Raw genomic sequence first — 22,394 nt, forward strand, 5'->3', positions numbered from 1 at the left:
GGGTGAGGAGTCAGGCTCAGGAGCTTTTGCTTCTGCCCTTGCCCTGGGATGGATGGCATCTACCCTGCCAAGCCTGGGAGCACTGCCAAGGCCAGTGCTGAGAGCAGCAGCTGCTTCCCAGCACTACCCAGGGCTGGCTCTGCTTTTTGGGCTGTGCCTGCACCAGCAGCGGCCCAACATCCTCGGCCTGCAGATGGCAGAGGCAGATGTGGGGATGGAGACGTTGTTAGTGCATTTTACAGCTGAGGAGCTGAGCCACGAGGCCTGAGCCTCATTAGCACCGTGGCTCTCACAGTGGAAAAGGCCCTTAATGAGCTTCTTTTGCTTGCAGTAAAGTTCCTTTATAGGGCCCAAGCACGAGGAGGAGCTGGGTGTTAATTGATCAGAGAACTGGCTGCAGCAGCAGGAGCTAAACCCAGAGCCACTCAAATCCTGGTTTTTGGGGGTCACCTCCCTGCTCTGCAGCTCTCCCCAGAACCCTGGGTAGATGGAGACTCCTTGGTCACTGAAACCAGCACCCCCACCAAAGGCAGCCTGCAGCTCCACATGCCAACTCCTTGGCAAAACCTTCCCCACGGGCTCAACAGCAAAGCAAAACCCTGTGGGAGGTGTGGGGAAAGCAGGAGGGCCCCATGGAGCCAGGCAGGCGCTGAAGGCTCCTTACTCACCCACGGGGCTTGGGCAGGCTCCGTTGGTGTTGTTCAGGTCTCCCCCAAGCATCGCCCCTGCAAAGCAAGAGGAGAGATGGCATCAGCACCAGAGCAGGAACAGGGGGAGAATCCCTGCTTTTGGGGGGCCCAGAGCACGGTGGAGGGAGGCAGAGAAAGTCCTGGGCAAAAGGAGCAGCATTCCTGGTGATCAGTTGGGAAATGTTATCCAGGCAGATCCGTTTCCTTTGGGAAGGAGCCAGGTGCACAGAGCCTGCTCCAAAGGAGGGAGGCAGCTTGGAAAACACTGCAGCTATTTTATTCCAAGCCCCCCTTTTGGGGGGGACACAGAGCTGGTGCTGCTAGAAGGGAGAGAGCCCCAGCAGCATGACAGGAAATAAAATCCCCCCTGTAATGTTCACAGGGATGGAAACCATCCCACACTGCCAGGACACCACAGTGATCCCCACTCCCAACACTTGCAGCAAAGTGCTGAAATTCCCCACCAGACTGGGAAAAACTGGACATTTTTATTCCCAAAAGGTTCACAGGGATGGAAACCCTCCCAAATTACCAGGACACCACAGTGATCCCCACTCCCAAAACTTGAAGCAAAGTGCTGAAATCCCCACCAAACTGGGAAAAACTGGACCTTTTTATTCCCAAAAGGTTCACAGGGTCCCAAACTGCCAGGACACCACAAAGATCCCAACTCCCATCATCCCAACACTTGCAGCAAAGCAATGAAATCCCCACCAAACTGGGAAAAACTGGACCTTTTTATTCCCAAAAGGTTCACACTGATGGAACCATCCCACACTGCCAGGACACCACAGTGATCCCCCCTCCCAATACTTGCAGCAAAGCAATGAAATCCCCACCAAACTGGGAAAAACTGGACCTTTTTATTCCCAAAAGGTTCACATCAATGGAAACCATCCCACACTGCCAGGACACCACAGGGATCCCAACATCCCAACAACTGCAGCAAAGCACTGAAATTCCCCACCAGACTGGGAAAAACTGGACCTTTTCATTCCCAAAAACCCAGAACGTTTTGCCTCTCCTGGAAGAAGACTCGCTCGTTCTTTCTTCTGCCTTGTTCTGAGTTATTTCTGACAGCCGCCGATTCCCCAGCCGGGGCTGCCTGACCGCGGCTGCAGCCAAGAGGCGGCGCGGAGGCTCCGGAGCTGCGACCGCAGTCAAGCCGGAGCCCCGGGCTGGCCAACAGGGGGCTGTGGGTGCCAAACCCCACCTCCGAGCACTGCCCAGCCCTTCCCGAGGCAGATGGAGAAACCTGAGACGCCAATCTCGATCCAGCCCGTGGCTCTCGGCGAGCCCCTGGAAGCTGCAGGAGGCCGGGAGGGCTGAGCTGAGGGAAGGAGTCACTCCTCGTATGGTCCTAAAAAAATTGTATGGCCTGAGGAAGGGTGGATGAGCCGCTAGATGTGATTGCAGCATCCCCCTGAAGGGATGGATGCAAACTCAGAGCTCCCTGTGCCTCCCATGTGCAACAGAAGGGAATCCACCAGGGTTTTGTGGCTGTGCCCTGCTGTGGCACCCCACACTAGAACCCCAAGCACTGTGCCCATGCTTCCAGAGAGGGCTCATCTCCTTGGGTGAGTGATGCCAACCCATCCCCAGCCCTGTGCACCCCTCCTTGGCTGCCCTTCTCCCACATCACCCCCGAGCCAGCAGCACTGGAGGGCACCCACCCAGCCCTCCCTGTGCATTTGCTTTGGAAACAACACAACCAGCTAAAAAAAATTTAGGGAAAAAAAAAAGGATTTTTTTCTAACATGCAAGGCCCTGGCTTCTATAAAGAGGATTTCTTCCATGTCCCAGGCACCCCCCTTCAAATGATGGGGATGCAAAGCCAGAGCTCCCTGTGCCTCCCAAGCTCCACAGAAGGGGCTCCACCAGGCTTTTGTGGCTGTGCCCTGCTGTGGCACCCCAAAGTGGTGCCCATGATGCCATAGAGGGCTCATCTCCTTCGGTGAGTGATGGCAACCCACCCCCAGCCCTGTGCACCCTCCTTGGCTGCCCTTCTCCCACAGCATCCCCGAGCCAGCAGCACCAGGCACTGTCAGGGCACCCACCCAGCCCTCCCTGTGCATTTGCTTTGGAAACAACACAACCAGCTAAAAAAAAATTAGGGGGGAAAAAAGGATAAAAAAAGGATTTTTTCTAACATGCAAGGCCCTGGCTCCTATAAACAGGATTTCTTCCGTGTCCCAGGCACCCCCCTGAAGGATGGGGATGCAAAGCCAGAGCTCCCTGTGCCTCCCATGTGCAACAGAAGGGAATCCACCAGGGTTTTGTGGCTGTGCCCTGCTGTGGCACCCCACACTAGAACCCCAAGCACTGTGCCCATGCTTCCAGAGAGGGCTCATCTCCTTGGGTGAGTGATGCCAACCCATCCCCAGCCCTGTGCACCCCTCCTTGGCTGCCCTTCTCCCACATCACCCCCGAGCCAGCAGCACTGGAGGGCACCCACCCAGCCCTCCCTGTGCATTTGCTTTGGAAACAACACAACCAGCTAAAAAAAATTTAGGGAAAAAAAAAAGGATTTTTTTCTAACATGCAAGGCCCTGGCTCCTATAAACAGGATTTCTTCCGTGTCCCAGGCACCCCCTGAAGGGATGGATGCAAAGTCAGAGCTCCCTGTGCCTCCCAAGCCCCACAGAAGGGGCTCCACCAGGCTTTTGTGGCTGTGCCCTGCTGTGGCACCCCAAAGTGGTGCCCATGATGCCATAGAGGGCTCATCTCCTTCGGTGAGTGATGCCAACCCACCCCCAGCTCTGTGCACCCCTCCTTGGCTGCCCTTCTCCCACAGCATCCCCGAGCCAGCAGCACCAGGCACTGTCAGGGCACCCACCCAGCCCTCCCTGTGCATTTGCTTTGGAAACAACACAACCAGCTAAAAAAAATTTAGGGGGAAAAAAAAGGATTTTTTCTAACATGCAAGGCCCTGGCTCCTATAAACAGGATTTCTCCCGTGTCCCAGGCAGGCAGTGAATGAGACACAGATGGCCAGACTTGGAACACCTCTGAGCTCACAACCACAAAATGATCCCCTGAAAGGAGCAGGGAGAGAGCTGGAAACAGCGAGCCCCCAGAGGGGTCTGCTCCACCAGGAAGCCTCTGCTGCTCTCAGCTGAGGGGCCTCAGAGAGGGCAGGAGATCCCTGCAGCCTCAGCCATGGCTGCCTGCGCCCGAGGAGGGCTCTGCCACCCTGCCTGCAGTGAAATGCTGCTCTCTGGGACCAGTCCTGGAGCAGAAAGATCCCTCTCTGCTCTCTGGGACCAGTCCTGGAGCAGAATGAATCCTCTCTGCTCTCTGGACCAGTCCTGGAGCAGAATGTCCCCTCTCTGCTCTCTGGGATCATCCTGGAGCAGAATGAATCCTCTCTGCTCTCTGGACCAGTCCTGGAGCAGAATGAATCCTCTCTGCTCTCTGGACCAGTCCTGGAGCAGAATGAATCCTCTCTGCTCTCTGGGACCAGTCCTGGAGCAGAATTTCCCCTCTCCTGCAGCTCTGGGGTCTCATCCTGACACCTGAGTGCTGTGAGGCACCTTGGAGACTGTGGTGAGAGCAGTGAGCAAACAAGCTCTCTCTGCACCACGGTTCCTGCTGCATCCCATTCCTCCTGCTCACCCTGCCCCAGAACAAACCTTCTGGAAGCATCTCCCAGCCTTCTCTCCCAACCCATCCCCTTTGCAAAGCTCCCCAGAGCTCTCAGAGCCCCAGGGGCCACAGCTGAGGACCCAATGTCCAGGTGGTCACTGGCACCAGCTCTGCCATTTGCAGCCTGGGTGACTTTTACAGTGGCATCCAAAACAGCAGGAATATTATTTATGATCACAAAAGAGAGCCAGGCTGTGGTCACACATTGTCCTTGTCCCCCCTGCCACTGCAGGGTGACAACTGCTCTCCCCCAGCCTGTCCTGTGTCACCCATGGGCTGTCCCTGCTGGAAACGACTGCTCCTCAGATCTGTCAGCACAGCCACATGAGTAATCACCCACAGCCAACTGCAGGCAGCACAGCCCAACTCAGAACAGCCCTTTTTAGGCAGCCAGACCCATGTCACCAGAGTGCCACCAACCAGCTGGCTGCCAGCAGCCACCCCCGAGCCTGGGCATGGTGCCAGGTGAGTCATCCTGCACTGCCCAACCCAACCCAGAGCCTGCAGGGATCCAACCCGGAGCCTGCAGGGATCCCACCCAGATCCTGCAGGGATCCCACTGAGATCCTGCAGGGATCCAACCCAGAGCCTGCAGGGATCCAACCCAGATCCTGCAGGGATCCCACTGAGATCCTGCAGGGATCCCACTAAGATCCTGCAGGGATCCAACCCAGATCCTGCAGGGATCCAACCCAGAGCCTGCAGGGATCCCACCCAGAGCCTGCAGGGATCCAACCCGGAGCCTGCAGGGATCCAACCCAGAGCCTGCAGGGATCCCACCCAGAGCCTGCAGGGATCCAACCCGGAGCCTGCAGGGATCCAACCCGGAGCCTGCAGGGATCCAGCTCTCAAAGGGACCAAGGTAAGGTGGGGAGGCTGCCCTCAGTTTGGGGCACAAACAGGGCATCCATGGCTGGCAGAAGCACACACTGAGGGGCAGCAACACTGCCAGGGTGCTTCTGCCACCCACAGGTGCTGCAATGTGGACCCTGGGCAGGGGATGGAAGCAGCAGGGGTGTCCCCTCCCTCAGGGATGTCCCATGCTGGGTGCTGCAAGCCCAGTAGGCAGGAAGGATGAGGAGGTGAGTGTTGGGGAAGATGGAACAGGAAAACTTTATAAATATGATTGTCTGGCAAAAGATTTTGAGAATATAGAAACTATAAGTGAGATTGAAATGAAAGGAAGCTTTGAGATCCCTCAGTTACTGAACAACTGGAAAACAATGGTGTGGCCAGCTGAAGGTGATCCCCTTGTGATGGAACAACACCCTCTGCTTGCAGATATGCCCAAGGGTCAGAGCAGACCCTACAGCTTGGCAGAAGGGGCCCAAAGAGGAGTTTTTAGGCTTTAAAATGTAACACAGTGTGGTAATGTAATGATTCTTATAGGCTGTATGGAAATGCTGTAGGATTTGTATATTGTACTAGACTGGTTAGTGAGAATTAGAATATTCAGCACAGAAGATTTATTTTATTGTAACGGGAACTTCGCCCTCTTACCCCTTTTTACTCTCTTACCCCTTTTACTCCCTTACTCTTTTACTCTTTCACCCTCTCTACCCCTCTCTTCTCTCAGTCCTGCTCCGAGCTGTGGCTGCAGCTCCCAGCAGGGCCCTGCACCCAGGCCCTTTGCAATAAACCCCAAATCCCAGCAGGGCCCTGCACCCAGGCCCTGTGCAATAAACCCCAAATTACAGCAGGGCCCTGCACCCAGGCCCTTTGCAATAAACCCCAAATCCCAGCAGGGCCCTGCACCCAGGCCCTGTGCAATAAACCCCAAATTACAGCAGGGCCCTGCACCCAGGCCCTTTGCAATAAACCCCAAATCCCAGCAGGGCCCTGCACTTGGCCCTTTGCAGTAAACCCCAAATTCCAGACCTGGCCTCAGAGATCTCTCATCTCCATCCATCCCAACCATCCAACCCCTGACACTCCCACAGGTGAGGGGCTCACCGTGGCTCTCACCTGCACTGGCTGGCCTCTGTGGCAGCCCTGGGGACACGGTGTTCCTCTGCAAGGCTGGCTGCTGTGGGGACAGGAGCCGGGGGTCTGTCAGCGAGGAGGTCACCAGGGACTGGGTGACCAGAGAGCTGCCAGGGTTGCTGAACTGCAGCGAGTTCTGGTTGGTCACCGGCACCGTCACGGGCATGGCGAAGTTCGGAGCGGGCACTGTGGACTGAACAGAGAGCAGGGGGTAAAGGGGAGCCGGGTTCCTGCAGGCCAAGGGGGACAGGCAGGCTCCTCAAACCTGCAGTGCTGTGCTTGAACCCGCTGGCACTTTGGGGCGATGAACCAGAGCCCACTCCTCACCAGAAGAGTTCTTGCAGCACAGCACAGCTGCTGGCCAGGGGGGAGAGTCAGGCTCCTCAAACCTGCAGTGCTGTGCTTGAACCCACACTGGCACTTTGGGGGGATGCACCAGAGGCCAGTTCCCCACCAGGGAACACCTAGAAGAGTTCCTGCAGCACAGCACAGCTGCAACCTGCACTGCTGTGCTCAAACCCACTCTGGCACCTTGCAGGGAATGCACCAGAGCCCAGTTCACCACTAGGAAGAGTTCCTGCAGCACAGCACAGCTGCTGGCCAAAGGGGGACAGTCAGGCTCCTCAAACCTGCAGTGCTGTGCTCAAACCCACACTGGCACCTTGCAGGGGATGCACGAGAGCCCAGTTCCCCACCAGGGAACACCAGGAAGAGCAATGGGCCATCCTCCTGGACATACCCAAACAACTGTTGTGGCCTCTTTTTCAGGCTGTATTTATTTACCCCCTGTGTTTTCAGGGCAGGCTGGGAGCAGCCCAGAGCATGAAGGTGGGCACCAGCCTGGTGGTTTGCTCCCACCAGCACCAACAGCAGCCTACCTTGGCACTACCCCTCACCCCAAGCAGGATTCTATTCTCTGCTCCTCAGCCTGCAGGAAGCCAGCAGTGGATCCCCATTCTAGTGGCCGAGCACTTGGTAAAGACTCATTTTGCTCCAGGGAGCCCCTGGGTGACTCTGAGATCCATCCTGTCCCCTCTGGGAGCTGCTGGGAAGGAGGAGCTGACCCCAGGGATGCAGGAGCATCACTAAAGCCCTATCCTTGGCTGCAGGTTGAGGACCAGCTTCACCTACCAGCGTCCCGTGGGAGCCAGAGCCGCTGTGATTATCCCAGCCGTTTGTCTTATGTCACTGATTTGCTCTTCCTTAACAGGAGCTGGCACCTGCTTAAAGGCTTTAGCACGGGCTTTGCTTAAGTCCCACTTTAATTTGCTCTGGGATGGAGAGGGAGAGTAGCCCAGCACTGAATGGGACCATCACAGAGCCAGAGTGGAACCCCAATGAGGGAAGAGGGACTTGCAGCCCCCTCTCCTCCAAAAATCTGCTCCTCTATAGCTCCTGCTCCTTAGGTGAGAGAAGGGGATGGCAGGAAGGAGTAGGACAGTGCTCACCCACGCCTCCCTGGCAGGAACTGTCCCCACCTGCCTCCCAAGGGCATCCTGTCCTTCAGAGATATCCCGAGGCTGCAGCCAAGCCGTGAGGGCAGCGGCTCCGAGCCTGCGCCCTCAGCAACTCCTACAGCACCAGGGAGAGCTGGAACACGGAGCCCTCCCTCTGCTCATCCTGCACGGCAGCAGAATCACGGGAAGAGGAGGAGGAGGAGGTGGAGGAAGGTTTCTTGGGCGTTGCACGAACACCGGAGCGGCGTTGTGTAATAAATCACTGCCAACGCGGCCGTGTGCCTTCAGAGCTCCCAGCGAGGGAGAGGAAGAGCTGCAGCTCCTCCACACCACACCATGAGCAGAGCCATGGTGGGGCTGTGAGGGACAGGAAGAGCTGCAGCTCCTCCACACCACACCATGAGCAGTGCCATGGTGGGGCTGTGAGCTGACACAGCAGCCCAGGAGCTGAGGTTTGCCTTAATGCACCTGCAGACAGGTGTGAGGCTGCCACTGCCCCGGCACAACGGCAGCTTGCACATGGCTCCAAAGTCTGGGGGAGAAGATGCACAAATCAGCCAAAATCCACCATTTCTGCTCTTGTTAGAAGGGAGGGCAAACACCAGAGGCAGAAGCCCCACAGGGCCCTTCGTTAGCAGACACAGCTGTCGTTAGGCTGCCCCTCTGGGTTAGTTCTGCTCACACACAAAACCAACCCAGCGTTAAAATGGAAAAGCGTCTCCTTCAACCACACACTCCACCTGCACTGCCCGGCCCCTTGCTGCCAGGGAGGTTTAGTGGGGGAGCCAGATGCTGTGCCCTGATGAGGAGCCACCCAGCACTTGAATGCCACCTGCTGAAAGGACCTCTGGGCACAGACTGTCCCTTTGTATTGGCATGTCTGGATGACGGGAGCCTGCTCAGGGCCCTCCCTTTGCAGCAGACACGTTGTGAGGCTGAGCAGCCCCTGCTCATAAGGGTTCTGCACTAAGGACAAAGCTCAGGTGGCTTTTCAGCTCTTTTTCCACCATGGCAGGTGCTGGGGGGCTGTAGGTCCTGCTGGGGCTCTACTCCCACCCCACACACCCTGGCAGGGTGGGAATCTGCACCTCCCTAGAGAAACCAGGGAGGATGAGGTAGATCCATGTCCTGACAGAGCTAATCCTGCCCTGAACCCCCCTCCTCCAGAGCTGCAAGAGATCATCACCACCCGCACTTCCCTCCACCTCCTCAGCCCTCCCAGGTCTCAGGGCAGCCTCCCCACCTCCTCCACCCTGAGATCTAGGGGATCAAAATGCAGATTTTGGGATCCTTATCAAAATGCAGATTTTGGGATCCTTGCAAGGCTCGTAGAGCAACACAGCGCTGAGTCAGCAAAAAGAAATCCCAAAACCTGAAGATTTCACAAGGCCCAGCTCTCAAGAAAAGCCAGAATTTTAACTTGTGGGGGCTTGCAAAGCACAGAAGGGCAGATTATTTTTGGGTGGGGCTGTGTGTGTGTGTCACTTTTGCTGTGCTGCATCCAGGCCTGGACAGGAGCCTCCCCCCTGCTCCCACAGCATTAATTACTGCTGCAGCAACTCGGGGCTAATCCCCTGAAGAGCCCTTGCCTGCATCAATAGTCTCTGCTCCCTTGAACTAACAACTAATTTGAAACGTGTCCCCCCTCCTCCTCCTCCTCCCGTCTCCTGACACAAATCCCTTTCAGCACTGTCCTGATGCCACCCCAGTGCCAGTGACAGCTCTGGGATCACAGGCTAAAACCTCCCTGGATTGCTGCCACAGCCACCAGCTGCCCTGAGGGCTCGGTGGATTTGGGGGGAATTAATGTGGAATAGCCCAAACCAAGCTGAGCTTTGCAGGGATGTGAGAGGTCGGCACTCGCTACCAGCTCACATGAACAGACAAAAAATCTGATTTTTTTGAGGAAAAGAGGGTGAAAAAGGAGATCCTGACCCAGTAGAGGAGATGAGACAAGCTGAACTGCCTGGCTAGAACCAAGAAGGGTCAGGGATGATTCTCCCAAGGAAGGGCACTCAAGAGCCAGGTGCATTCAGGGCTGCAGGGGCTGCTGGCATCGGCTCCAAAGCAAAGCCATGCAAAATCCAAAATCCACCCCCCCATCACCTGGAGGCACCGGGGAGGGGACCAGGGGGTGCTGCAGGCCACCAGCTACTCACTGCGAGCCGGTAACTCTGCATCATTTTATCAAACTCCTCATCAATCTTTTTATATTTCTCCTCCGTCTGCGGGGTCAGAGCAAACACTTCGTCCCCCTCGGGGCTCTCGCACTCCCTGTGCTTCTTGTTCAGCGCCTGTTACGTGTGGGGGACACGGGGGGAGCAGGGACAGGGCGAGGGGAGGTCGAACAGAAGAGAAACAAAACAGAAAAGAACATATAATGAAGGATTTCCAGCCACGGGCAGGTACTTACACCATATCTCTTGAACAGGATATCCAGATCCTCGCTGCCTTTGCGGTATTTATCCTCCATCAAGGGGCTCTGGTCTATGGAGTCGTCGCCGTCGGGCTCTGGGCTGTCACAGCCGTTAAAACCTTTCTTTCTTAACGTCTGAAAACACAACCGGGACAGTCTGAGATGGGGAACAGGGGCAGCTCCCCGTGGAAACTCAGAGCACCACTGGGAATGTTCCTCTGTCTGCTCTGGGGTGCCCTGACCCCCAGGGAGCACTGACTGTGACCCTCATCCACGGAGAAAGTTTCCTGAAATATTCCTGTGGTATATTTCCAGAATATACCACAATCCACTAAAGTGTGAAATAGATTATAGAGAGTAGTGTAGATGTACCACTTGGTGAGAAATTGAGGTTCTGGGGTTTTTAGTATGCACAGGGTGTCATCCTGGGTTTCTTCGTCATGGGTTTGGGTGGCATTTTGTAATTGGGCAGAAAAGTCCCCATTGGGATCAGTTATTGGGTTAAAAGGGAAAATAATCTAGGTGTCAGCTCTTAATTGGATAGTTTAATCTTAAAAGACCTTGTAACAAAATATTATTGTCCATTTTGTGCCTTCTAATGAAAAGCTGCCCAACTCACAGCAGTGAGACTGTTTTACTGATAAGAAATAATAAACACCTGAGTGTTTATTTAAACATGAGCTATCATCTCAAGTGCCTTCAATCCAGAAACAGAAAAACCAACAACTGGTACCACCACAGGTCCCCCCAAGAAACTCCCCTGGACCAGGACTTGCCCCTGCACAAATCAACAGCATCACCCCAAGATGTTGCTGAGCTCAGTGGGGTTAAAAAAGCAGGATACAGCCCCTGGGGTTTGATGCCAACTTAGGAATTACAGCATGGGGAGCAACAGAGAGAAACTTCCTTGTTTTCAAAGGTTCTGTTTATACCAGGACTGAATTTGGCCCTGCATGAACTCAGGTTCCCCCAAGAACATCCCCTGGGCCAGGACTTGCCCCTGTACAAATCAGCAGCATCACCCCAAGATGTTGCTGAGCTCAGTGGGGTTAAAAAATCAGGATACAGCCCCTGGGGTTTGATGCCAGGGTGTCTCTAATTTAGGAATTACAGCATGGGCAGCAGCAGAGAGAAACTTCCTTGTTTTCAAAGGTTCTGTTTATACCAGGATTGAATTTGCCCTGCATGAACTCAGGACCCACCAAGAACATCCCCTGGACCAGGATTTGCCCCTGTACAAATCAACGGCATCACCCCAAGACATCAGTGACCTCCATGGGGTTAAAAAATCAGGATACAGCCCCTGGGGTTTGATGCCAGCTCAGAAATTACAGCATGGGGAGAAACAGAGAGAAACTTCCTTGTTTGCAAAGGTTCTGTTTATACCAGGACTGAATTTGGCCCTGCATGAACTCAGGCATCTTTGTCACCTTCAGGTGCCATAACATCACAAAGGAGAAAAATAACCTTCATGCTCTTTGCTGTCCTGCAAAACTTAGGGAAAACCTGCTTACAAACAGCTAAATAGGAAAATAAACCCTGAAATTACAAGCAAATTGTCCAATCTGACGGAATTTCCTGACAAAAGCAGACGAGTGGCATTTGCCAAACGCTAAGGTGCCACAGGAAAAGCATCACAGGACAGGGCAGGTGGCACAGGGACAGCTGGGGGTGACACAGGGGGTGATGGTGACAGCGCTGGGCAGCAAACCCCACGCCAAGGCTGGGCTCACACACAGGAAAGGTTTGGGCACTGCTGCATCGAGGTAATGAGGCGAGACAGGAGGAGCCCAGTGAGCACAGGGCACAGTGACACCCCAAAGTCCCTCTCTCATCTTCAGCAGCACACTGAGATCCACTTTGAATCCTTCTATTTTCAACACACCGAAAGCAATTAAGGCATTATGATGGAACCAGCACTTGCCAACTCTTTTTTCATTTTTTTTCAGGAGTCAAAGATACAGAATTTCCTGGAAGTCTTCATCCCTTCTCATGCCAAATTCAGCAGGGAAAAAGAAAAAAAAAAAGTCTTGACAATTCTCTGCCTTCCTAAACAGCAACAAACATCTCAGTTCTGAGGCCAAAGCTTATTTGGGAGTGGCTCTTCAATTACCTGAGAGCTCCAGGAAAGGAAACACAGGGCCTCTGGGGGAAATAAAACTGCAGTGAATAAATCCCACATGGGCTGGGAACACTGCTGGCAGGATCTGCTCAGCACCACAGGTTGGGCTCAGTGGATCCTTTTGCAGGCAATGGGCACCAGACCCAGCCCAGCCTGTTCTCCATCCAGCTGAAGGTTTCCACAATATTTTCCATTAAAATTGCTCCTTCCTGGGCCTTCCCAGTGCCACTTTCACCCTCATTTCTGGATTCACAGAGGGGAAATGTTCTTGTTCACATATAGAAAAACTCCACTCACTCCTGACCATGGTGGTGTCTGGTGTCACCAGTAATTCCTGACACTTAATAATTATTAACTAATTATCTGATAATTATGATTATGAATAATTCTTATACCGAACATTAATATTATACATAATATATTATATTGTATTATATTGTATTATATTGTATTGTATTATATTGTATTGTAATATATTATATTATGTTGTATTGTATTGTATTGTATTGTATTGTATTATATTATATTGTATTATATTATATTGTATTGTAACATATATTATATTATATTATATTATATTATATTATATCACATTACATTACATTACACTACATCATATTACATTATATTATATTATATCACATTATATTACATTATATTACATTACATTACATCATATTACATTATATTATATTACATTATATTACATTATATTATATTAATATATAATATTATAATAATAACTTAGTAATTCCTGGTGTCCCTAATTCCTGTCTGTAGAACAAGGCAATGGGAATCAGTCACTGCCATGATCAGGAGATTCCCAGGCTTTTCTCTGCCGTTTCCTCAGGACTTTTCCCTATTAATTTTCTATTTTTGTACGTGTCCTTGTTTGTTCTCAGAATGGCCCAAAAGAGGAAGAGGTGCTGCTGCTGGGGAAGGAACAGCTTTGCTTTTTTTTTTTTTTTTTTTTTTGAAACTGCTTTTTTTGGATTTTTTTTTCCCAAAACCTTTTGTTTCGCCGACGCAGCCAAAAGACGGAAAGTAGAGCTTTTCTCTAAAAAAAAATAAGTTTTTTTCCTTTTTCTTTTTCAGAGGCAAAATGGAAACAAGTTGTTCCATGAGCAGTGAAGCAATGGAGCTGGGTTTCCTTCAGGCACTGCAGAAACTCTCTGGTGTCTAACACAGGGATGTGCCCACCTCAACACAATTCCATTTGCAGGGACAGGAGCTGGAGCTCTCATCTCTGCTCTCCCATCCCTGCATGGGGATTGGGAAGCTAATCCCTCCAAAAAATCAAAATAAAATCAAAATCAAAAAATCAAAATTAAAAAAAAAAATTAAAAATCAAATCAAAATTTTAAAAAATCAAAATCCAAAAAATCAAATCAAAATCAAAATCCAAAAATCAGATCAAAATCAAAATCCAAAAAGTCAAATCAAAATCAAAATCCAAAAATCAAAATCAAATCAAAATAAAATCAAAATCAAAAAATAAAAAATTAAAAATCAAATCAAAATTTAAAAAAATCAAAATCCAAAAAATCAACTCAAAATCAAAATCCAAAAAGTCAAATCAAAATCAAAATCCAAAAATCAAAATCAAATCAAAATCAAATCAAAATCCAAAAAATCAAAATCAAATCAAAATAAAAAAAATCAAAATTGAATAAAAATTAAAAAAATTAAAATAAAATCAAAATAAAAAATCAAAATCAAATCAAAATAAAAAATCAAATAAAAAATCAAATCAAAATCAAATCAAAATCAAAAATCAAATCTAATCAAAATTAAAAATCAAATCAAAACCCAAAAAATCAAAATCACATAAAAATAAAAAAAAACCCAGAAAATTCCTCTCCTCCAGCAACAGCTGTTGGCAGATTCAGACGATGTGGGGATTCACAGCTATCCCCCAGGACCCCCAAAGAAGGAAACCTCACAATGGGATTTTTCAAGAGGTTTCAGGTTTTAAAAACATCCTTTTTAAAGGGAGGTTTTTAGGCAGCTCCCAGACCCTCAGCTCTGCCTGTATCTGACACCAGAACCAAGCACAGGACGAGCACGGGGCTGCCACCAGCAGCCCCAGCCTTTTGCCATAATAAATGGCAAAAAATTAAAAAATAAATTTTAAAATTATAAAATAAAACCTAAAAAAATTTAAAATAAAACACATAAAATCATCCTGGGGGTTGTTCCTTCCACAAGGGTGTCAAGGAAAGCAGTGGAATGGGGTGGATGTGGCTTTGCTCACCTGAAATATCTCACAGCATCACCCCTTCATCTCTCCCCAGCTCCTTCTCTAACACATCTTTGTGTTAGCTAACCAGCTTTGCCTTGGTGTTTTTGCTCTCCCCATAAAAAATCAGCCATAACTTCATTGTCTCTGAGTTTCTTGCAGGGTGGGTTTGCAGCGGTGGTGTCACCATCCCTGCTCCTGCAGGAAACCCACCAGCAGCCCCAGCATTTTGTCATTTCTAAAATGGTAAAATCAAAATCATCCTGGGGGTTGTTCCCTCAACAAGTGTGCCAAGGAAAGCAGTGGAATGGGGTGGATGTGGCTTTGCTCACTTATATCCTGAAATACCTCACAGCATCACCCCTTCATCTCTCCTCAGGACAATGTTTGTGTTACTAACCAGCTTTGCCTTGGTGTTTTTGCTCTCCCCAGCCACCAATGCTGTAAAATCAGCCAGAACTTCACTGTCTGTGAGACCCATTGTCTATGAGACTTTGGGTTAGCAGCAGCTGAGCTGTGAGGGGCAGCTGTGGTGTCACCATCCCTGCTCCTGCAGGAAACCCACCAGCAGCCCCAGGAAACATCAAACCAGAAAAAAAAAATCCTTCCTGCAAACCTGTGAGCTGGGACAGCGACCCTGAGCTGGGATTGTGACCCTGGGGCTGCACTGTGACCCTGTGACACCGTGAGGAGCTGCAGGGAAGGGGATGGGGACAAAGCCCAGGGCTGAGCTCTGCAGCACAGCAAGCACCAGGCTGGAGTGGCAGCAGGACACAAGCCAGGGCAGCGTGCCTTGCAGCAATCTGCTGCTCTCTGAGACAACAAAATGAGAGCTTGGGGACAACAAAATGCCATTTCCAGCCATACGGGCGTTGGCTGCTGCTTCTTCTGGTTTTTTTTGCGAAAAAAAAATTAAAATGTGCATCCCACATTTTGAGCTTTTTTGTTGAGATGATGTAAAAGGAAAATAATTCTGCTGGAGCGGGAGTCAAACCCAAAGATTCCTGTGTTTGAGATCTCTGCAAGGTCTTTTAGAAAAGAACTTTCCTTCTTGCTCCTCCTCTTTTATTTTGCCAGGGAAAAAAAACCAGAAGATGCAAAGAGGTTTTCAGGAAACCTTTCTGTCACTGGGCTGCAGCCAGCAGAACACAACAACTTCTCATATGGAAGAGATTTAAAAGCAGTTCCTTTACAGCAGAAAATTTTCAGAGAGAACCAGGGGGAGAATTCCCCATTGCAAAGCCCACCTCAGTCATCACCTGCCCCTCAGATCCCCCCATTCCATCAGGACCCACTGCACATCCTGCTTTTGCAACAATATTCTCACTTCCATGAGTGCAGCTCTCAGGGGAGCAGATTTCCAATTTGAAGAAGGGAAGAGAGCAGCAGGAAATGCAGAACATGTGAGAGGAAACGATGCTCAACCAGGATGCAGCCCACTTCCCTTAGAGGAGGGAGCCTCAACCACTCTGGCCTTTGGGGAAGTCTGGATGAGGATAAGGATGAGAATGAGGATGAAGACATTGACACTGGCAGCTGCCCCTGCATTTCAGCATCCTGCAGAATGCCTGATTTAACACATCCTGGGCAGTGACAACCAGGAAAGAGAATCGGAGGGGAAAATCAGCCCCTCCAGGACACCCAGCCAAGGACAGGGCAGGAACAGCTGGGTGCCTTTAAGTGGCTGTGGAGCATCCTGGTGCTTGGTGAGCTCCAAGTCCCCTCTGAGGAGCTGGCACGTCAGCCGGGCTGGCAGGAAACGAGAAGCGACAGCGAGCCCCAAAGCCGGCGTGATCCCGGCTGGGCGGGCACGTGGCACCCGGCGTGCCCGGCTGGGGGCTTGGCTGGGCTCCCCCCGACCCAGGAAACCCCCCTCTCTGCAGCAGGGAGATTTGCTCTGACTTACAAGCCTGCAGGAACCAGGATTCTGTCTGGCGCGGGTTGTGTGGGTGAATCCTGATGGGCACTGCTGAGCCCTGGCACTGCTGAAACCTCCCATGGCAGGACCCAGCACATCCCTCTGGCCAGACCCCTGCCAGGGGGCACAGGGACCCTGGCACAGAGCCCAAAATGCCCAAAATGTGGGTTTGATTGTGACCCATGGAGCAAATTACCAACCTTAGATGAAGATCTGCAAGCCATGACAAATTAAGTACAATAATAGTGAAGTTATCACGGGGTGGAAAAGTAGATTTTGGGGTTTTTGGTATGGGGGTTCAGAGGGCAAGATGGAGGGAACTGGGTGCGTCCAGCCTTTCTCCTTCTTCTTCTTCTTGGCCTCCATCTTCTGCTGTGATGGTGGCACTTACAGATTGGTTTAGAGTAGAAGCTCACTGTCTAACATAGGTGATAGGTATTGGGAAGTTATTGTAAACATTGTACAGGTAGTTTTAATATAAAAAACTAACACCATCCCAAGGGCTGGAAACAATTACCAGCTTTGTATGAGGAGTTACAAGCCACAAGAGTTTAAGTAGAATGATAGTGAATTTATCACGGGGTGAAAAATAGATTTTTTGGGGTTTTCAGAATGGGGGTTCAGGAGGCAAGATGGAGGGAACTGGGTGTGTCCAACCTTTCTGCTTCTTCTTCTTGGCCTCCATCTTCTGCTGTGATGGTGACACTTTTGGGCTGGTTTAGAGTAGAAGCTCACTGTCTAACATAGGTGATAGGTATTGGAAAGTTATTGTACATATTGCACAGGTAGTTTTTAGTATAAAGACATAACACTGCCCTGGGGCAGGCAGAGTGCCTGGAACTGTCCTGCTGGACGGACCTCAGCAGGGCACGAGAAAATTTTTTATAGCTAAGATAAAATAAACAACCTTAAGACCGAGAAATGAAGAGCCCTGACTCCTTCTTCAAGCACCAGGCTGGGAAAAGAGACTTTGGAACTTTTCTCAGGGTCACTCCAAGCAGCAAAAGGAATGACTGGGCCCCAAAAGGCAGCTGGGGTGTGGAACCCCTCCTGAGCTAGGGCTGGGTGTGCTCAGCGTGGAGCAGCTCTGCCTCTCACTAAATATCCAGGGGAGAAACCCCTCGAAGACATTCCTGTGCCCTCAGTCCCACCCTCAGATGCACCTCCCCAGCACCAAAAACCAGAGATCTCATGTTTGCTGTTGTTTTAAAGCATAATTTGGACAGAGGAACTCATCCTGCCCCAGGAGCCCTCAGCCTGGCAGTGCTTGGTTAACCCTCCGGAGCCACTGCTCGCTCCCCTTCCAGCAGAAAAACAAAATCAAAAGGTTTCTGCCTCAATTCTTCCAGGTCCTGGCTGCTCCTCATCCCTTCTGAGATGCTGCCAGCGCCACTCAGGGCTGAATCCCACAGCAGGAAAGGCAGGCAGACATCCCAGGGAAGGTGGGTTGATGCAGCAGCCCCTTGAAATCCACTTAAAAATCACATTTGGCGGCAAATTCCCAGCCTGGCTTGTCACAGTCTCTAAATGCTCAGTGTGGGGAAGCTTCCAGAATGAGAAGATGCTTTTGGTGAGTCAAGTTCAACAGGGAACCACCAAGAAACAGGAGATAAATTGGATTTGTGTGCAGTGGGGACACAGCTGGGCTGTTGGAACCTGACCTGGGTGAGGAGAAATCAGCCCCAAGAGCAGGAATGGGGGGCACGAGTTCAGAAAACATTAAAAATCCTCAAGCAGCCCCAACCCTGCTCCCAGACAACACAAGGATGAGGAGGGGATGCTTGAGCAGCCTCCAAACCTGCAGGTTTTGCTCCATGAGAGCTCTGCCAGCAATCCAAGCCTAGCCCAGCGTGTTTGGGTTTTTTTCCTTTGCCATCCACCAATATCCTTCCGCTCCCGATGTTCCTCTCTGGCTGGCTTTGGATGCAGATCCAGCTTTTCATGTGGTGCAAACACAACGTTCCTTTGGGTGCCAAGGACTGTGTGTAACTTGTCTGCTTGGGAGTGTTTGCATCTTGGACCATAAGGGAACAGAGAAGGCTGCCCAAAATGTTGACGGTATTTTTAGGCCAAGACAAATCTGTTCGATGCTGCGAGCGCGGCTTGAGCATCCCAGAGAGGCTGCCAGCATCTGCACAGCAAAAGGGGGCATGACCTGCCTCCAACTGGCCAAAAAGGACATTTTGGAAGCATTTTCGAGGCCCCTACAAAGTTGTGCTGTGGCAGAAGGGTCTCCAAAGCCCAAAGGGTCTCCAAAGTGAGATGCTCGGCTCAGCCATGGGGTGAAAACCTCAACTCTCTCAAAAAGACACATTTTACAGAGAATAAAAAAGAAAAAGAAAGCAAGATTTTGGGGGAGGAGGCAGGCTGGGTTTTTTTTCCCTTCTCCTTCATGAAATCAAAGGTGGAGCACAGTGGCCAAGGGGCACCAAAGGAATTCAAAGGCAGAAACAGAAGCTCAATTCCTCCAGCAGTGCAGGCTGTGCTGCTCCACTCTGCCACAGTGGCTCTGAGGGCATTAAGTGATGCCCACAATGCCACTAATGACAAAGCCAAGCCCTTCATTTGTCTGTCTGTCCAGGTTTAATGGCAGCTGCCCCCATGCTGAGGTCCCTGCAGCTCCATCTGCCCAGCCACTGTGAGGGACAGGATGTGACCAAGAACCAAGGCACTGCTGGCACTGCCCTGAGAGCCAAATGTGCCCCATGCTCCCTCTGCCAGCATCAGGGACAAGGACAAAGCTGAGCAGAGAGCCAGTGTGGGCACCTGAGCATCTCCTGTGATGCCAGCAGGCTGGAGGAGAGCAGCCTTGAAGTGGGCACAGCTTGGGCATGGTGCCAGTGGCAGAGCTGGGCGTGGGTCAGGCTGGTGCTTGGGCCATCCCTGGAGAGCCACAAAACACAAGCAGACAAGCCTTGAGCAAAGCCACCAAGCCATGAGCTTGGCCGTGCCTTGAGCAGGCCCTGGACCATCCCATGAGCTTGGCCATGCTTTGAGCAGGCCCTGGTCCATCCCATGAGCTTGGCCATGCTTTGAGCAGGCCCTGGTCCATCCCATGAGCTTGGCCATGCTTTGAGCAGGCCCTGGTCCATCCCATGAGCTTGGCCATGCTTTGAGCAGGCCCTGGACCACCCCATGAGCTTGGCCATGCTTTGAGCAGGCCCTGGACCATCCCTTGAGCTTGGCCATGCCTTGAGCAGGCCCTGATCCATCCCATGGGCTTGGCCATGCCTTGAGCAGGCCCTGGTCCATCCTATGAGCTTGGCCATGCTTTGAGCAGGAACCATCCCATGATCATGGCCATGCTTTGAGCAGGCCCTGGACCATCCCACCTGGTCCATCCCACCTGAATTCCCCTGCAATTTGGCCACTGGTGCCCTCCCACCAGCCTACTGTGCCTGAATATCAGGTGGGGGCAATGTCACCAGCTGCACCAGGCGCTTCAGAACAATGTCACCAGCTGCACCAGACACTTCAGAACAATGTCACCAGCTGCACCAGGCACTCCAGCAGCAGCCCAAATCCATCTCCTGGTTTGCCTGGATTCCACAGCAGGGTCCAACACAGCAAACCTGCACCTCAAGCTTCAGGACATCAGGGCACCACACAACTGGAGACAACTCCACCACCCAGAACAGCCTATTTCCATGGGTTTGCTGAACCCAAACCATGCCAAATCCACCTGAGTGTGGCAGATCTGCTGGCTCCATGCCCTCCCAGCACACAGAGTGGTCCCAGCCCAAGCCCTGGCCCCACCCTGGGGGCACAGCTGGGCCTCACCTCGATGATGTCGGCGTTGGTCCGGCTCTCGTGAGGCTCATTGTACTCGGTGTACTTGAGCAGCACCTTGTCCATGTCGGTGCTGGCATACTGGAACAGCTTGTTGGAGTGGTTGAAGATGATGAGGGCGATCTCACAGTCGCACAGCACGCTCAGCTCGTAGGCTTTCTTCATCAAACCAAACTTACGCTTGGTGAAGGTCACCTGAAAGCAAGGACAGCCATGGTCAGTGTCCCGTTCTCAGCTGTTTTTGATGGCCTGGAAAGGCTCGGGATGGCCTTGGGACAGCCCGTGCTCCAAAGGATGAGAAGAGTCTTCAGATTTTTTCTCTCTCTTCAGTGTTTATTAGTTTTTATCTACAAGATTTTCTCCCGGCCCGACAGAGGTCCGCACAGCACGTCGGCCATGAGCACACTGAGAGCCCTCGGGGCGGTCACTTATCTTTATACCCAAAACTACGTGTAAGATATTTACCTATTTTCCCCAATGCCTTTCACCCTTATTGACAAGTGCACTTTTAGTAAGAGCCAATCCCAAAGTGCCACCACCACCACAGAAGATGGACGACTAGAAGAAGAAGAAGAAGGACAGGACACGCCCCAATTCCTCCATCTTGTTTCTCTAGAACCCCCTGTACCGAAATTCTAAAACCTGTGTTTCACACTATAATTAACCTATCCCTTCGCCATTTATCCCCGTGAGATCCTCCCATCCTCACACAGGTGTCGTCTCCTGTGCAGGGTCAGAGTCCAGCCACCAGACACTTCTGGCAACATTCCAGGACCTCCGAGCCCCCCAAGGGTTGTCTCGGTGTCTCTGCACATCAGGGCTGCTGTGCTGAGATCCCACAGTCAGAAGCTGTGGTCACCCTGCTCCCAGAGACAAATGGAATGACCACAGGAGGAAGAGCAAAAGGAAGGGGAATGCACAAAGAATGTTCTGTCTCAGTTTCCCCAACTGGACCCAACCCCAAGCTCTCCTCTCTCGCCTCCCTCTTCCCAACGGTTCCCATTGCTGCCTATTTTGGGATCCTCCAAAGGCAGACACTTCACAAGCACAAAGATGATTATCAGCCTTGGAAATCACATATTGCCAAATCAAGAGAAAATAAATTTCAGCAAAATCCCCAGCAGAGCTGCCATCTGTCCGGGGGCTGCGGGTTTTGAAGTGGAATATTCGAGCCATGGAGATCTTGTCCTCGCTCGCTGCAGCTGCACTGAGAGTGCCCAACCCTGGGGGCCACAGAGCTGGGGCTCAGCACCCCAAAACTGCCCAGGGGTGCCCAATCTCCTGCTCACCAGCCCCCATTATCCCTTATCCAAGGGCACCACGAGCCCTCCTGTGCCAGGGGCTGCCCAGCTGCCACTTCCACCTTGCTGAACCAAAACCTCCCACCTTGCTGTCCCTTTGTGGGACCTCACTGGGGTGTTCTCCTTTCCTTGCCTGCCCATCTGGAGTCCCCAGCCTGCCCAGCCTGCCTTGAGCTGGAAGCAGAGCAGGAGTGATCCTGGAGGGCTGGCTGGGGCTGGGTGCTGGCTCCAGCAGCAGCTCCAGCTGCAGGGCAGACATTGGGCTCTGAATCCCAGCCCACGCTCAGCTCTCGCCACCACACTGCTAACAGGAGCCAGCTGGGGCAGAGGGAGCTGGTTTGGGGCTCCCTGGCCCTGCTGCAGTGCAGACAGAGCTGCTGAGGGTCCCCCACCCCCAGAACACTGATGGGGAAGGCACGAGGCCTGGCCAATGCTCTCTCAGCAAATAAAAAGCAGAAAAAGAAAATAAGAGGCAGGAGGTCATGGCTTTGTGCTAAGCATTGCTCTGAGGGCAGAGCAGCCTCCAGGGAAGAGCTGGAGATGCCCTGAGGTGCCAAGACCTGCTCCCTCTCCACATGGGAAGGCTCCACTCCACTCTGGGTCTCACCACAGTATCAATTTTGCAGCTGAACAGCTTTAATTCAGTGAGGCTGCTGCACCCCAGCCACAGCCCATGGAGTCACCAGAATGCAGCCCCAGGGTCCTGCAGCCCTCGAGACAAAACCACGTGTGGCAGGAGGGCAGAGCAGGGGCAGCTCTGGGCACACTTGGCAGGGGGAGCTGCTGCCCCTCCCCATTACCTCCCAGAGATAATGAAGCACTAATGAGATTCAGC

General features: G+C 51.9%; 1 protein-coding gene across 2 annotated transcripts in view; it reads right to left on the reverse strand.

The window, feature by feature from the left end:
- The window catches only part of MEF2D (myocyte enhancer factor 2D), a 94,716-nt gene that overhangs the window by 18,455 nt on the left and 53,867 nt on the right, over nucleotides 1–22,394 (reverse strand). For both annotated transcript variants that reach the window (XM_054292817.1, XM_054292816.1), the window contains exons 4-7: nucleotides 20,250–20,453; nucleotides 10,188–10,325; nucleotides 6,300–6,510; nucleotides 669–725 (exon numbers count right to left, since the gene is read on the reverse strand). In XM_054292817.1, coding sequence (XP_054148792.1) covers nucleotides 669–725; nucleotides 6,300–6,510; nucleotides 10,188–10,325; nucleotides 20,250–20,453 — 610 coding nt within the window. The remainder of the gene's footprint in view (nucleotides 1–668; nucleotides 726–6,299; nucleotides 6,511–10,187; nucleotides 10,326–20,249; nucleotides 20,454–22,394) is intronic.

Source organism: Melozone crissalis, unplaced genomic scaffold, assembly GCF_028551555.1.
Source record: "Melozone crissalis strain CALT ecotype California unplaced genomic scaffold, PUWL_Pcris_2 ptg000114l_1, whole genome shotgun sequence".
NCBI lineage: Eukaryota > Metazoa > Chordata > Aves > Passeriformes > Passerellidae > Melozone > Melozone crissalis.